This window comes from Pinus tabuliformis, chromosome X (genome assembly GCF_031772625.1).
Source record: "Pinus tabuliformis cultivar Carrire ecotype Pingquan chromosome X, CPIR1, whole genome shotgun sequence".
In the NCBI taxonomy this organism is placed as follows: domain Eukaryota; kingdom Viridiplantae; phylum Streptophyta; class Pinopsida; order Pinales; family Pinaceae; genus Pinus; species Pinus tabuliformis.
The window spans coordinates 1,489,596,855-1,489,611,936 of NC_142308.1; the positions used below are offsets into that span (position 1 = coordinate 1,489,596,855).

The 15,082-nt window shown below is 37.0% G+C and overlaps 1 protein-coding gene across 1 annotated transcript in view; it reads right to left on the reverse strand.

Moving 5' to 3' along the window:
* Window positions 1-6,987: 6,987 nt before the first annotated feature.
* The window catches only part of BSL1 (BRI1 suppressor 1 (BSU1)-like 1), a 155,569-nt gene continuing 147,474 nt past the window's right edge, over window positions 6,988-15,082 (reverse strand). Inside the window, 8 exon segments of the mRNA XM_089452514.1 lie at window positions 6,988-7,150; window positions 7,268-7,467; window positions 7,585-7,683; window positions 7,858-7,942; window positions 8,837-9,075; window positions 9,162-9,332; window positions 9,424-9,661; window positions 9,829-9,988. Of these exon segments, the coding sequence (XP_089308640.1) occupies window positions 6,988-7,150; window positions 7,268-7,467; window positions 7,585-7,683; window positions 7,858-7,942; window positions 8,837-9,075; window positions 9,162-9,332; window positions 9,424-9,661; window positions 9,829-9,988 (1,355 nt within the window).

Genomic DNA, 15,082 nt, shown 5'->3' on the forward strand with positions numbered 1-15,082 from the left:
CTATTAAGTCCTACAGCAAATGCACCCCAAGAAGGTGGCAACCCTAATAGAGCAATGATCTAAAGTTATTTGTCTGGAACAACTTCATCAATGGCCAAAAGATCATCTTTGATTCTTGCTATTCTCACAAAGAAGGAGGCCATTGTGTCTTCTTTAGTCATCTTTGTGGTCCTTAGTTCATTCTTCGAGCTTGCTACTTGACCAAAGTTCTTAATAGTGAATAACTCTTACAAGGCCTCATACATTTCTTGAGCATGGTCAATGTCGGCTATGTATGGGACAAGGTTGTCCTTTATTCCTTCTACCATTAGAGTCATGGCCACTAATTCTAATTCTCTAAACTTCACTTTATCATCATCATTGGAGTCTTCTGTAGGCTTCTTTACTTTACTTTACTTCTGACCAAGTCTAGTACCTTGTTCTTTACAAGAATAAGGTCAATCCTCTTCTTCCAAGACCTGTAGTTTGAGGCTCCTTCAAGTTTGTTCTCTCCCTTGATTAAGTTAGACATTGTACTTGAAGATAGTAGACTTCTTCCCTTGAATAATCCTTTTGAATGATTCCTTGATCAAGTACTTGAGACTGACTTTTTCTTCTTTCTTCACCAAAGCTCTGATACCATGTTAGAAAATCAGAAAGACAGAAATATTTTCTTATACATGATAATTACTTGTGATGTTCTTGATTTCTTATTAGATTTCCTTTATATCATTTTTCCTTTTAGTTCATCAAGCAATTACCAAAGCAATAGCACATAAATCAATGCACACTAGCTATAGGCACACAGCGAGGGGAAAACCCAGTCAGTAATTCTTCCTTCAATAATTTTCTTGAGATAATCCAAGACTCTAGACCTTGACACAAACTTCCCTCCACACCAAGTCAGCCTTCTTCTTCCTTTGCAGTCTTGCAGATGATCCTATTTGACCTGGCAGCAGTAGCAACAACAGTATCAGCACTATGCAGCACTTTCTTAGACACAGTAACTTCGACCTTGCTTTGGAGACTCCAATCTCGGCTAAAATACTTCGATCTTGACTTAGAAACTTCGATCTTGGCCCTGTTGACCACTACTGGTCAACTGCCCATGCAGTCCACCTCCTTTCTGATTGACAGAGAGGGGTAGCTCCTGAGCGACATGTCCGTGCCAGCCTACAGTCATCGACAGCTTGATCATTTTTGTTGTAAACCCAGTCTGCATGTTTGAATTGTAAATAATCTAAGCAGATCAGAGTCATGTATGTAAAGTTGCCTAGGTGGACCTAACTTTCTAATGATGATCTGCGTCCCGGGAGGTTTTTAGTCTCACCGATCCATGGATCGGCAGAGTTTTCCTTCAAACCCGACCCCAAAGCCGGGATGCATTTTGTTATTAGGACTTTAGGAGAATCCTAGCGTGTTAATCTGCTAGATTATAGTTGTGTCGCAGAACTGGGTGGTTTATGAGGGTCTATGTTAAAGTGGGTTCGTCCCCTTAAGATGTAAATTGTAAAAGTCATGATGTAATGTGTCTTGAGGGTTGAGAAATGTTTAAATCCCCTCATGAGTCCTAGGTCCTAGGTCCTAGGGGATGTTTCCAACGGTTTGGTTCAAATGATCCATTTAGAAAATAAATAAAATATTAAAATAAAATTAAAAAAATAAAAAATATAAATATAAATATAAATATATAAAAAAATAAAAAATAATAAAAAATTCATAAAACAAAGCAAAAACCCTAAATAATAAAATAATAATATTTTTTGTGAACACATGCAAAATATCATTTTTAAATAAAATCGACGGATGAGATCAAGAGATGTCTTGATCCTCATCAACGGTCGAGATCAGTTCTACATGGATCACCCAAAACTAGCCGTTGGGATCATTTCCTTTTTATAGGGTCTTAGGGGGTCATTTTACAGTTTGATCTGATCTGTGAGTCTGTCCTGAAAGCTCTCTTGTAATCTGATTTCTGATTAATAAAGAAGACTTTGGGGTTCAAACTGGCTGGTGTTACTCTCTGGAATTGCTGTGAGATTATTGCTTTTCTGCATGTTTTAGTTTTCAGCAGTTAAAATAGCTGGTTTTTCAGAGCATTGTGAGTACAGGTATCTTGCTCACGTGCTAGGGTTTGAATGTTGTAGGGTTTCTGAAATAATGGCAGGTATCTCCATTATTTCTTGAAATCTAGCAGCATTTCTTGCCCTCTTTGCTGATGTTTGCTTGAGGTGTGCAGGAAAATTTTAGCTGAAGGCTATTTGTGGGCGTTTGGGGAAGTTCTGGGCTGAACCAGCCGACTCCCACAGGCTTTTCTTTGCAGAGCCTGGCTGATTTTGGCCCTGGGTTAAATATTAAGAGTTTATTTCCTGTTTTACATGAGAGATTTTCCTTTATTTTCACAGAAAAGTTCAAATTTCTGACATTTCAAAATATTACTGCAATTATTGTTAAATCTAGCTGTCCAGAGCTGTAAATTTTTTGTGATTTTGGGCAAATTTTCAAGGGTTTACTGCAAAATTTTGTGTATATCTGCCAGAGTTTCTTTTCTTGCAGGATATCTGTCATCAGGTGATGTTGCAGTTCAATTTTAGTGACCAGGTCAAGGGTTAAGCATTATGCGTGAGAGCCAAGCGTGAAAAGGTGCGTTCTGTGTGGTTCAAATCATCTCAGGTATTTTCCAAAAAAAAAAAAATCCTCACCGTCACTATTTCTTATATCGAGATTTCGCTGCATTTTTAGTCTTGAAGCTTCTTTGGTGGGTGTCTGGAAAATTTGCTTGGGATTCAATACATGCGTTGGCGATCAAATTCCTCAAAACCGAAGTTTTTTTTGCTGCCTTACGTAACCTCATCTCCCCGCAGCGTGAACCCAGTCACGGCCTTTCCTCATCGGATCGAGCACACTCTCGATTTCTCATCTTCTTTTCTGAGCCAGGGGCACGATTTTGCTATTTCTGGTATCCATTCATCTGTCGGCTTCCTGTATTGACGTGCTGAGGCTTGTATCACGCCACCCTTTTGCTCTAAACATCAGCAAAATCAAGCCTTACTCCCACGCATTGTCCTGTGGCTGCAATAGATTCCGGTTTTGCTGTGTCTGAGCCGTTCCACGCATCTGGTAATGTGTATCACCACAACGAAGCTATCGTTCTCACCTCAGAGCCCTGTCACGAAAGCCGTCTCATCGTTCAACACCTTGAGTTTGCATTTGCCTGCGTTTACATCTGAATTTGTCACGCTGTGATCACTTGGACGTAGGAGGTTTTTTAGTGTTGAATTCGCATTTATGAGTTCTGGTTCAGGTAAGAAGCTCATACAGCTGCGTTGAGCCTTTTTCTCGCCCCGCCATGGTGATTTCGAGTCACTGGTTTACCTTGTCAAGGCATTGCGCTGACCCTTGTATCTCCGCCGTTTTATGCCTGCTGAGCCTCACCGTACCCCCGTCCTCTCTTTGTCTTCGTCTCCTTTCAGCGTAAGTCTGTTTGTCGCCAGGGTTTTGCATTCACGCGTTTAAAAAAGAGCCGCACGATTTTTGCATATCGTTTTTTTGGGGTTCATGGTTTTGGTTCATAGTTTGGTATAGTCTAGAGTTAAGCGTAGGTTAGATGTTTAGGATTTAAAATTTATGTAGTTTCATTAACATTTAAAATAGATTTTGGTACTTTGTTTTATTTTTTGTTTAATTTAGATTTTAATTTGTTTACTTTAGGTATAGCTTAGATTTTAAAAATTTTCATTTTCAGATATTTCAAAAAATAAAAAATAAAAAAGGGGCATTTTATTTTAGTCATAGTTTTATATAGTTTAGTTTTTAATGTTTTAGATTAATTTTAGTTAGATTTAAATTCTGTTTTATTTTAATTTAGATTTTAACTTTAAATTTTTGTTTAGATTTTAATTTTTAGTAGATTTTTATGATATAAAAAAAAAAAAATTGACAAAAAAAAAAAAGACTTTAGGCTTAGTTTTATTAGTTTAGTTTTAGATTATTTTTAGTTTTTTTTTTTTTTAAAAAAAAAAAAAAAAAATTGTGGAAAATTTATTTTGCCAGTTTCAGTCCTTTTTTGTTCATGTTGTATCTTTCACGTTGAGATTTAAGGCTTTGCTCTCTTTATCTGATGATTTCTGTCTGTGGTTCATGTTCTTATATCATCTAGCTAGTAATCATTTAGATCTTCTAAGGCACTGGTCTATCAAATCAATAAAACCATTTTAGTGCATCTCGTCTCCTGGCCCAACTGTTTGGCAGTTGGCCTTCATCTTTCCTCAGGGTCTACCCCCCTTAGTCGTGGGAAACAGACTTAAACGGAGAGACCGGGGATCAGAGTGACAGCCCCCGGTCTGAGCGTTGTCGTGCCGATCCGCGCGACAACAGGCCCAATACAACTTCTTGAGGCAGTAGCAGCAACAATATCAGCACTTTCTTGGACCCAGTAACTTCGACCTTGCTTTGGAGACTTCAATCTTGGTTGAAAGACTTCGATCTTGACTTAGGAACTTCGATCTTGGCCCAATACAACTTCTTGAGGCAGCAGCACCCAACAACAACAACTTCGACCTATACTTGTTCTAGCAGCAGCAACATGCAGCAACTGGCAGCGGCATCAACAAGAGAACTTTGATCTTCCAATCTAGGGCACAAGGGAGAGAGAGAGATGCACCAAAATTTTGATTTTCCTTTCTTCTTTCACCTTGACCAAACTCGCACTTCTTTAGCCCTCTTCCTTTACTTCGCACCTTTTCCAGCTTCTAGAGAGATATTGAACTTGCTTGAGATATTCTCCTCCAAATGAATTCGAACTGCTTCTTTATAGCCTTTAGGTGAGGTCGAATAGCCCTCCTTGAGGCCGACTTGGTGTGGAGGCAACATATTTCATTTTTGACTCAATATTAAACCTTTTTACATGATTCAAAAGCCCGAGAACGATATCTTTAAAAGTACAACGACTCTATTAACTCAGAATAAATCCTAGAAGTCCTCAATGGGGACTTTGACCTAAAGCATGAAACCCATGCTTTAATAAGTCATAATAATAATAATAATAATTATTATTATTATTATTATTATTTTCTTTATTCTTTCACAAGTACATTACATGATGACTCAAATACATTCATGAAGACCGAACCTAGTTACATTTTCCAACACTCCCTCTTAACTAAGGAGGTATTCATCATATACAATTACAAGGAAGATCTCAACTATATGAATCATGAACAATTTTTAAGCACCATAATGCCATGGACTAGATTCCTTACCAGGCATTGGTCTAGTCCTAGGTGATCACCCAATATATATATAATATATATATACACCTATTTTCCTCTTTTTCTAAGCCCTAACCCTAGTAGACTTCTAGGGCATCACATGAATTTCATTGTAGCCATCCAAAATTGATGAAAATTGGTCAACAACTGCGTTGTTGTGTCCTTGAGAGGTCCTCCAAATTTGAAGACAATCTAAAGGTGGAATCTCAAGATATTCCAAGCCTAAGCTCGAGAACCATTCTCCCTAGCTTGCCTTTGGTTAGTGGCTTCATTAAGGATCATTGCACTGAACAACAAAGTCAAATCTCATCTCTTTGATCCTTTTCTTTTCCCTCACTTGGTCAAGACTCTTTGTTTGAAGCTTCACTCGAAAGCCTTGACCTCATTTGGGTCCACTAGGGCTTCTTTGTGGTCCTACAACCTTGTCACTCCAACTTCACAAGGATTGCTTAAAAACCCTATTCTCCTAGGATTCTTTGGTCTAGGGCACTTTTTATCAAGAAATACTCCTCAACCCTACGTTTAAGTGTCCTTTGAGCCTTTCTTAGAGAGCCCTTCACCTTGCTTCTAAAGCAAGCAAGCCTTACTATTTGACTCTCTTTCTTGAATGGGCTTTAGAGATCACTATACACCCTATCATTAGCTTATCCTTTCTTGTGATCTCCCTACACCAAGACTCCTGCCATCCGTGAAAGTTCGTGAAGAGAACGCGACATCAACTGAGGTGACAGTGGGTCCTTGTCCCATTGTTGCCACTTGATCTAGTAGTAGTCCCTTAGGAATCCCTCCTAGGACCCCTACTAAATTGAGCAGTAACACATACTTCAAGTTAAAATTAGGTCAACCTTTTCAAATGGTTTAAAGCCAAAATAGTGTCGCAATATAGATGGATTGGATAGTTACAAGCCAAATTAGCATCTAATTGCATTCTAGTGAGGCACTGGCTATCCTTTTCTACTCCTAGGACATCACTATTGACTAAATTCAACTTCTCATTTCACCACAACCTAGAAGATTAAGAAAAATACTACAACTCTTAAATGATAATTGTATGTGAATTTGAAACTATAATATCATCACCTTTAAATGTATCATAACCAATGTTACAAGATCTTTTCCCCCTCCTCCTCGGATATGTCAAGATAAGTATTGAACCCTACTCCTCCGTAGATAGGTCTTTGAATAATTCATGACCCATATCTAGAAGGGATATAACTTGGATTTGTGATGGATCTATTCAAGATATGTGTTAGATGGTCTCCCATAATGTATCCTCTATCCAAAAAAATATAAAACAAATGAATATATAAACATCAAACAAATCAACGTTTCAGGAACATTTTAATAACCAGATTGCTGAATATCCAGTGCTTGATTTGTTCGAGAATCCATACAGCAGCCCATCAAGTAGAACTCCCTTTGTACAGAATTTTTATTGTATAAATTCCTGTCAGGTAATAGCCTCACCTTGAAGATCAATAATTCTTATGATATAAGACTTCTGGATCCATCACATTATGTTTTTCACGCAAAAACATAATGTGATGGCAGTCAAAAACATAAATGTCATGGATCCTGAAGTCTTATATCATAATTACTCATCTCACAGAAGCGTAAACTCCAAAGATCAATAATTCTTATTGTTCTTCCAGACTAGAAAACATTTTATGTGGCAATCCTAATATTTTAGACAATCTCTATGATTATCTGATTGACATATGGATGAATAAGATTATTTCTAAAGTAAATTACAACATGAAGTTTTCAAAGAATACAAGAAGGGAACACAGAAAAATAAAAACTGAATTTCAAATATATGCCATACCCCAAATGTGACAAGACCTGGACCTCTCGCATTTGGACGCAAGCCTTCCACGCTATCATTCTCTGTTGGATCGGACCTGCACATGGCAGCAAAACATGAAGGCCTCTTCACCTGAGATTTTAAACCTATGAACCAAAAGATGTTTCAACATAAAGGATGGATTCATGAATCAAATAAAGAAAATAAAGTGTACCATAGAAGATCCATAAGAACAATTGATCCTGCATCCATGCTTATCGGCCGTTGCAGGCTCTCTATCTGTTCCAAAAAGTTTATAGATCTTCCAATCCCACCATGCATACAGATAATCTTTCTTTCTATAAGAGCAGATAAGGGTAACCAATTGAAAAGCTGGTTAAAGCGTGTCCATGCCCATATGCCATCTCTATCTCCCTGGAATTAACATCAAGAAGAGCAATGATAAACATAAACAATATGATTATCATCCAACTGACTGAATTTTTATACAAAATAAAATGCATGGAGCATCTGGGATTACATAATGTGTACCATTCGTTCGATGCATTCAAGTCGAAAGCCAAAGAGTGCATTGATGTCAGCAGCTTCATGATTTCCACGAATCAAATGTACATGGTCAGGATACTCAATCTGCAAAAAGAGAAAAGTGGTAGAACATAGCCCTTGGTGAATAAAATAGCAGATTATAAAATGCTTCTATATCATGATGCTGCACACATGTTAAATAAAATATTTAGAACCATATACAAAAGAAAAACATTAGTAATCCATTTTAGCATCACTAAAGGATGCTAAAGAACTTACCTTAAGCGCAAGAAGCAAGGTAATAGTTTCTAAACTGTGCTGACCACGATCAACATAATCTCCCAAAAAGAGGTAGTCAATATACCTGAAACAAAGTGTAAATAATAGGCAAAGATCATCCTAGGAACAACAGTGATGAAATATAATCTATGTGCTCAATCATACATGAGACAAAAGATAAGAAACATAAATGACAGAAAACTATACTAAGCCAATGAAACAGTAACCATACCAGCGAAAAGAGAAATGGCATAGATAGATGATCAATCACAGAAGTTATAGTAAAGAATTTCACAGAAAACCAATGGTTATTTAAGCTTTTTCACATTAAGCTACTGTACATGAAAGAATCGGTAGAATATAATACAGAAGAAGAGCATAAGAAATATAGAAGCCGATATTAACTCTGTAGGAATGTTGTGAGTAAGAGGTGTTTATGGAAAACAATAGTTGTCCTCTCAGAAACACTACTCAACTGGCATACATATTACACACCCAAATACATTTTCATAAGAATTTACAAACTAACTATCCTGCAGCAATCCAGAAGGTAATAGAATGGAATTATATTTCTTTGGGTAATCATGGGATGCATTATGTCAAACAAGTTCTTCATTCCACCAAACAACCCCATAATTCAAAAGTTAAAACATCCACACATGATACCACCATAACATAGATCAGAAAACTCATTCTATGCACGTCTACGCTGAACATTAGCATTCCCATAAGGGTTAAGCATCAACTCAAACAACCAGTTTTTCACCAGTTCATCTTATATATAGCTAACACAAATTCTTTTATATCAGAAGCAGAGACCAGCTTAGTAGCAAAAATATTTGCAATAACAATAAGCATGTATCAAGCAAAGATGCTTTGGGTAATGAAATATCACTCTCAATTTTTTAAGATTTTACCAGCTCCAGATCTTCATTTAAATCTTCCCATATAGTCAAAACAAACAAAAATTTTGACTCACGTAATATCTCCCGCAGTTGAAGGAAATCCATATTCATCAAACAATCGCATTAAATCACCAAATTGTCCATGAAGATCACCAAATATTTTGACTGGAGCCTTTAATTGTAGGATTGTTGGCTCATGCATGAATATCTGTTCTGCAGTATAACATAGCTCACCCACTTCATAGGAATCCAAGAAGAATCCCCTATTTACAGGAGGCCTCCAGTTACGAGGCCTCAGCAAAGAAGAAATGACCTGTACCAATATAAGGAGATTTCCATTAGAATTATCTTGAAGTCACTTTTAGAGATGAAATTTATCATTCCTACACTTCTACTTGCCTTTTTATGCAAAGCAACAGGAGACTTTTGTTTTGTAAGCAGCCTTTTAGCAGCATGTGCCTGGTCAAGATTCCAGGGGCTCATTCGCCTGCCCTCATTCTCAAATTGATCCAAAGATAGCTGCCGCACTAGACTGCCCAAGCTACCTACGGGTTCTTTAGCAACTACAACCTAAATGCATATAGTATTCAACAATGTCAATACAAATGACGAGTATGCAGAAACACTGAAAACGGTGAAAGAAAAGCTAGAAAATACATACTGCTCTGTGATGAAGGCGAACATCCGATTTAACAGGATCATCTAAATCAGATGCCAAGTTAGACCCTGAGGCAACATTATTCTCACTTCCTTCATGAGCAGATTCCTTCTCTTCTTTTGGCCTCTCCTCACCTTCCATATCCATCGCCGCAGCTGCCTTAGCAGCATTAAAATGTGCAATCACTGCTTCAGCCTCAGCAGCAGATGCCTTCTCCAATGTCTCAAGCCCTTTATTGTCCCTGCTACAAATATAACAACGATCAATAAATTTGAGCCAATTCAAACTTGTTTAAGAAAAAAATTACACTGTACAAAACTAAAATAGTCTTTATGCCATCAAATGGATTCAACAAATAATAAAAATAAAAGTTCAAGCAAACAAAAAAGTTCTATGTGAAAGCAGTACATGGGCACACTAGGAGAGTCGACATCAGGAGCACTATTCTCCGTAGGCGTTCTATTTGAAAAGGCTGATTTATGAAGCTGTTCAAGTGTGTAATAATTAACTTCAGTGCCCCTTCTGCTTGCTGTATCTTCTGACCCTAGAAGATCATCAAGCAAAATCTCTGCAAACAAGAACCACTTTGCTAATGAGATGATTGTTAACCAAAACATCCTGAAACTTCTGATACTAGAAGATCATCAAGCAACATCTCTGCAAAAACGAGCCACTTATTTGTGACTTGCTCCTTAAGCAAAAACCCTCAAAATGGCATTAAGATTTATTAAGTCAGTTAATTGTCCAACAGTCAGCACCTTATGTCCAAGCTAACAAATGACAGTGAAATTAAACACTACTTTTTTTTCCTACACCAATAAGGATATGGTATCATTTACTTGATACTTGAGCTCCACTGCATTATTGACAGCTATCATGAAATCAGTACAACTTCCTACCAATTTGACAAGCTAAATTTACTCTGTCATTTTATTTATGTTACTAAAGTACGATTAAGGTTTCCCACAGCTAACCGTTCACGCATCCATTATACTTTATCATGGGTTCAACCCATACCATCAATTGCAAAACTATAAGTTCACTGATGAGATATCACCAAGTTTATTTTTCTTTTAATGTCTATACAGAGTTTCATCTGAATGTGCTAAATCAGGGTTTATTATTATTCATTGAATTTCTCATATAAATAAAACTGTTAAAATAGGTTCCTTACAGGAATACTACAGCATTAACGATTGTTGAATGACAAGCTTTTAGTATTTCATTCCAATAACATGGTTGCAATTGTAATGCTACAGCAATTACAATTGCTGAATGACAAGCTTTTATGTTGATGATTGTAGCTCTGATACCAAGTTAATTTCTGAAAACCAGTGCCTAGTTAAACAGATCGGATCTAGATTTACAGTATTGGAATTCTTTAACCAAATAAAGCAACAGAAAAACTTAGAAAAGCAAGAAAAAAGCAAATCTTGAGCATGCACATTTTTTCTGCTCTTCGACATCAGTTCATCATTCAAATAACTTCCAAACTTACAAGAGCTCCCATACTAGGAAAATGGCTCTGAAAAACAAAATAAAGCCAAATCCCTAATCTCAACAATCAAGATTAAATCTAATCTTGAGTTGAGATCAACGGTCCAAAGTTCAACTAAAATCACTAGTTCCCAAACTTAAGCACTTTATTAAATTAAATTCACGATATAAAAAGACATTCAGTTTGTTAATTAATTAATAAAGTGAACTCCTAAGTCTAAGAGTCATTTAATGACAATTCCCACAACTTGGATACTTTGCTTTTGTGGAAATATTTGTCAGAGCTACAATCATCAACACTCCCTCTTAGCAAGGAAGGTATTCTCCACCACTCCAAGCTTATCTTGAAAGAAAACAAGCTTTCTTTTCACCAAAGGTTTGGTGAGTATGTCTGCAACCTGTTTATCTGTCAGAACATACTGGAGCTTGACTGCTCACTTCGAGGCCTTGTCTCTGATGACATGGTATCATGAAACTGGCTACCATATACTCAGCCTCTATCAAACTGAATGCTGCTGAATTTTACTTCTTGCTACACCAGGAAATCACTACAGACCCAAAACTGAAACATCTAAAGCTGCTCTTCCAATTTGTATCACTCCCTACCCAATATGAATCTGAATAGCCTTGCAACTTCACCCCATATTCACCAAGGTACCTCAAGCCATACTCCATTGTTCCCTGCAAGTACCTGAGCACATGCCTTGCTTCGATCCAATGCACCTTTCTTGACTCCATCAAGTACTGATTCAAGGTGTTCACAGCATAACAAATTTCTGGTCGAGTGTTGATCAGATACATCAATGAGCTAATCAACTATTTGTACTGTCTGGAATCTACCAACTTTAACTCTGAAGAATCCACCTTCTTTAGGTTGGTCACCATCGGAGTAGCCATAGATCTACTATCGTCCATCTTAAATCTCTTCATGATCTCCACTATATACTTCCCTTGTCCAAGGAAGATCTCTCTAGATCTCCGCCAAAATGGAAGCCCCAAAAAGTAATGCATCAGCGCAATGTCTTTCATCTCAAATTATGTTGCCAAGTCTAACTTGCACTCAGCTATCAGCTTCTCTGCCATAGTAAGAATCAAATCATCCACATAGGGAACCAAGATGAGGGACTTAGATCCAACCAATATGAAGTATAGGTTGGAATCTGCCTCACTCTTGGTGAAGCCCATGCTCCGCAAATAGTTGTCTATCTTGGAGTATAACACCGTCGATGCATGTTTAAGTCCATACAAGCCTTTCTTGAGCCAGCATACATGTGACTCTCTGTCATGTACCTCAAACCCCCATCATTTCTCTACATATACCTCTTCCTCAATAACTTCGTTGAGGAATGTTGTCTTCAAATCAGTGTTCAAAGAGGACGCATCCCCCAAGGTCGGGTGCACGCACCCAGGACGAGGGGACATCTGGGGATGTGTTTCCCCATGCACCCATTTTGGGGAGTCATGGGAAAGTATGCCAAGATAGCTAATGGAACATGGAAAATTTGACCCCCCCCCCCCCCCCCCCCGAAATTCATTATGCACATTGTTTCCTATCTCTCACAAGTTCGACCTTCCCACACTCGTAGCACAATTTCACGAACTCAACCTCTCCAAGCTCACGACACACCTCAACCTCAACCTCAACCTCAAGCAAATATCGTCCCTCCTCTTATACGTTATACTTGCAAAAATTTTGCTCACACAAAGTCCCAACTACATACTTTTCTTCTCCCTTCAATCTTGAGTCGCTCACTCCTCTTGAGAAATTCACTCTCCCAATAATTCAATGTATCTTTCACCTCTCCCCTAGGCTTCTTCTATAATTTCCCATTGATCTAGATCTCAAACCCTAGATCTTCTAAGTGATGAATGGCTAGGATTAGATCTCAGGCCTCACTAAAGGTCAACGGTAGGGGTTAGATCTAGCTCACTAAAGTAAATTAAATTGCTTTTCATTAGAAAGCTTTAGCCCAATAGCCAACATTGATTAATAGATTAATCAATGTGTTTTTTGTAAGTTAAACTTAGGAAAGAATCATAAAATCACTTACTCAACATAAGCAAGTACCTAAAGATGCTTTTGGACATCTTTTGCATGTTTAACACCTAGCATATGCAGAAGCACCTACCCCAGTTATCATCATCAACACGAACAACATCTAAAATACAAAATCCTAAAGATGTACGAAAAGTATACATAAATATGCAACAACATACATGAGGGAAAATAATGCAAACTTTTAAAGCATATCACAGAAAAGTCAACAAAGAAAATCAAAATGTCAAGGTTAAGGATTATTATGATTATAAAACCCTTAATAAAAATCAAGTTTTCAGACTAAAAGTTTTGATTTGGCTTTGTGTTATTGATGCGTGATATTGGAGAAGAACTAATATGCCATATTTAATAAAAGGAAAATCAAGATAGGAAAAAACTTTTCTTGAAAAATTGAAAGCACCTATCCCAGTTATCATCATCAACACGAACAACATCTAAAAAACCAAATCCTAAAGATGTATGAAAAGTATACATAAATATGCAACAACATACATGAGGGAAAAGAATGCAAACTTTTAAAGCATATAACAGAAAAGTCAACAGAGAAAATCAGAATGTCAAAGTTAAGGATTCCTATGATCATAAAACCCTTAATAAAAATCAAGTTTTCAGACTAAAAGTTTTGATTTGGCTGTGTTATTGATGCGTGGTATTGGAGAAGAACTAATATGCCATATTTAATAAAAGGAAAATCAAGATAGGAAAAAACTTTTTCTTGAAAAATTGAAAACTTTTATGCGATTATGTCCATAGGGGGGCCCTATTCACACTATAAGACATGGGGTCTCAGGGCACAAACCCCAATGCTGAATCATCCATGACCATGTCTATGTTCATAAACAATAAGCATTCCCTGGTGGCTAATATTCTTAAACATGATGTGTTTGTTAAGCAAAATTTATGGATATCTCAAGTGAAAAAATTTGCACACAAAATCTATGATAAAGTTCAGCAAAACTAAGGTCCAGACTCCAGAACCCTCTTAAAGACATAAAAAAATAAGAAAAGTGTTGAATACTTTCTTATTTTCAAATCTTGGTAATTATTGCCTTATGATCAATAATTACACACTTGAAATTTTTCAACCTTAATTTTGTTTTTACGATTGAGTAAACATTATTAAATTGATATAAGATATATGAGATATTTATTGATTTACGATTACAAATGAGGGTCCCAATATATATACATAGTCGAGGTGTCTTTTCATAATAGATATGTCTTTTCGATAAGACATGTCTTTTCCCTTTTTTATTATTAATTAATTATTGATTATTTATATTTATATATTATATTATATTATATTAGATATAATATAATATATAAATATATATTGTTGTACATAATATAATATATATTATACATTGTTGTCCAGAAGTGAATACCTTTCATTGCTATATAGAACGTCAACACTCCCTCTTAGCGAGGAAGGTATTCTTCCATGATGATCTCCTCTAGTAGTCCCAATCACACCCAACCACCATAGTCTCAAGACTACACTGCAAGTATCTATGATGTTTCTCCTCTCTTAGTAGTCCCAATCACACCTAGCCACTTCACAAGGTGTAGGCAAGACTTGTACCAGGCTACTCATTACTCCCTCAATCACTTCACATGAATGATTTGGGAAACCCTTGGCCAAAGGTAGAGTATTTGTTCGTTGTAGGAGAAACATCACAACCCCCTCTCAACGAGGGTGGACACTACATCACGCCAAGCTTGTCTCTGAAGTATTCAAACTTCATTTTAGACAAAGGCTTGGTGAGAATGGCTTTTGTCTACTCATGTGGAAATGTGGAAATGTATTGGAGTTCCACTACCCCTCTATGTACCATGTCTCGGATGAAATGGTATTTGATCTCTATATGCTTTGACTTGTCATGGAAGACTAGATTCTCTGAAAGCTTCACACAATTTTGTTTATCACAGTATATCAAAGTTGGCTCTAACTCTAGATCAAATAACCCTGCAAGCAATTTCTGAAGCCACATTGCTTCACAGTTTGCATCACTAGCTACTATATATTCCGCCTTTGTTGTACTGAGTGCCACTGACAATTGTTTTCTCCTAGTCCATGAGATCATACCTGATCCCAAACTGAAGCAA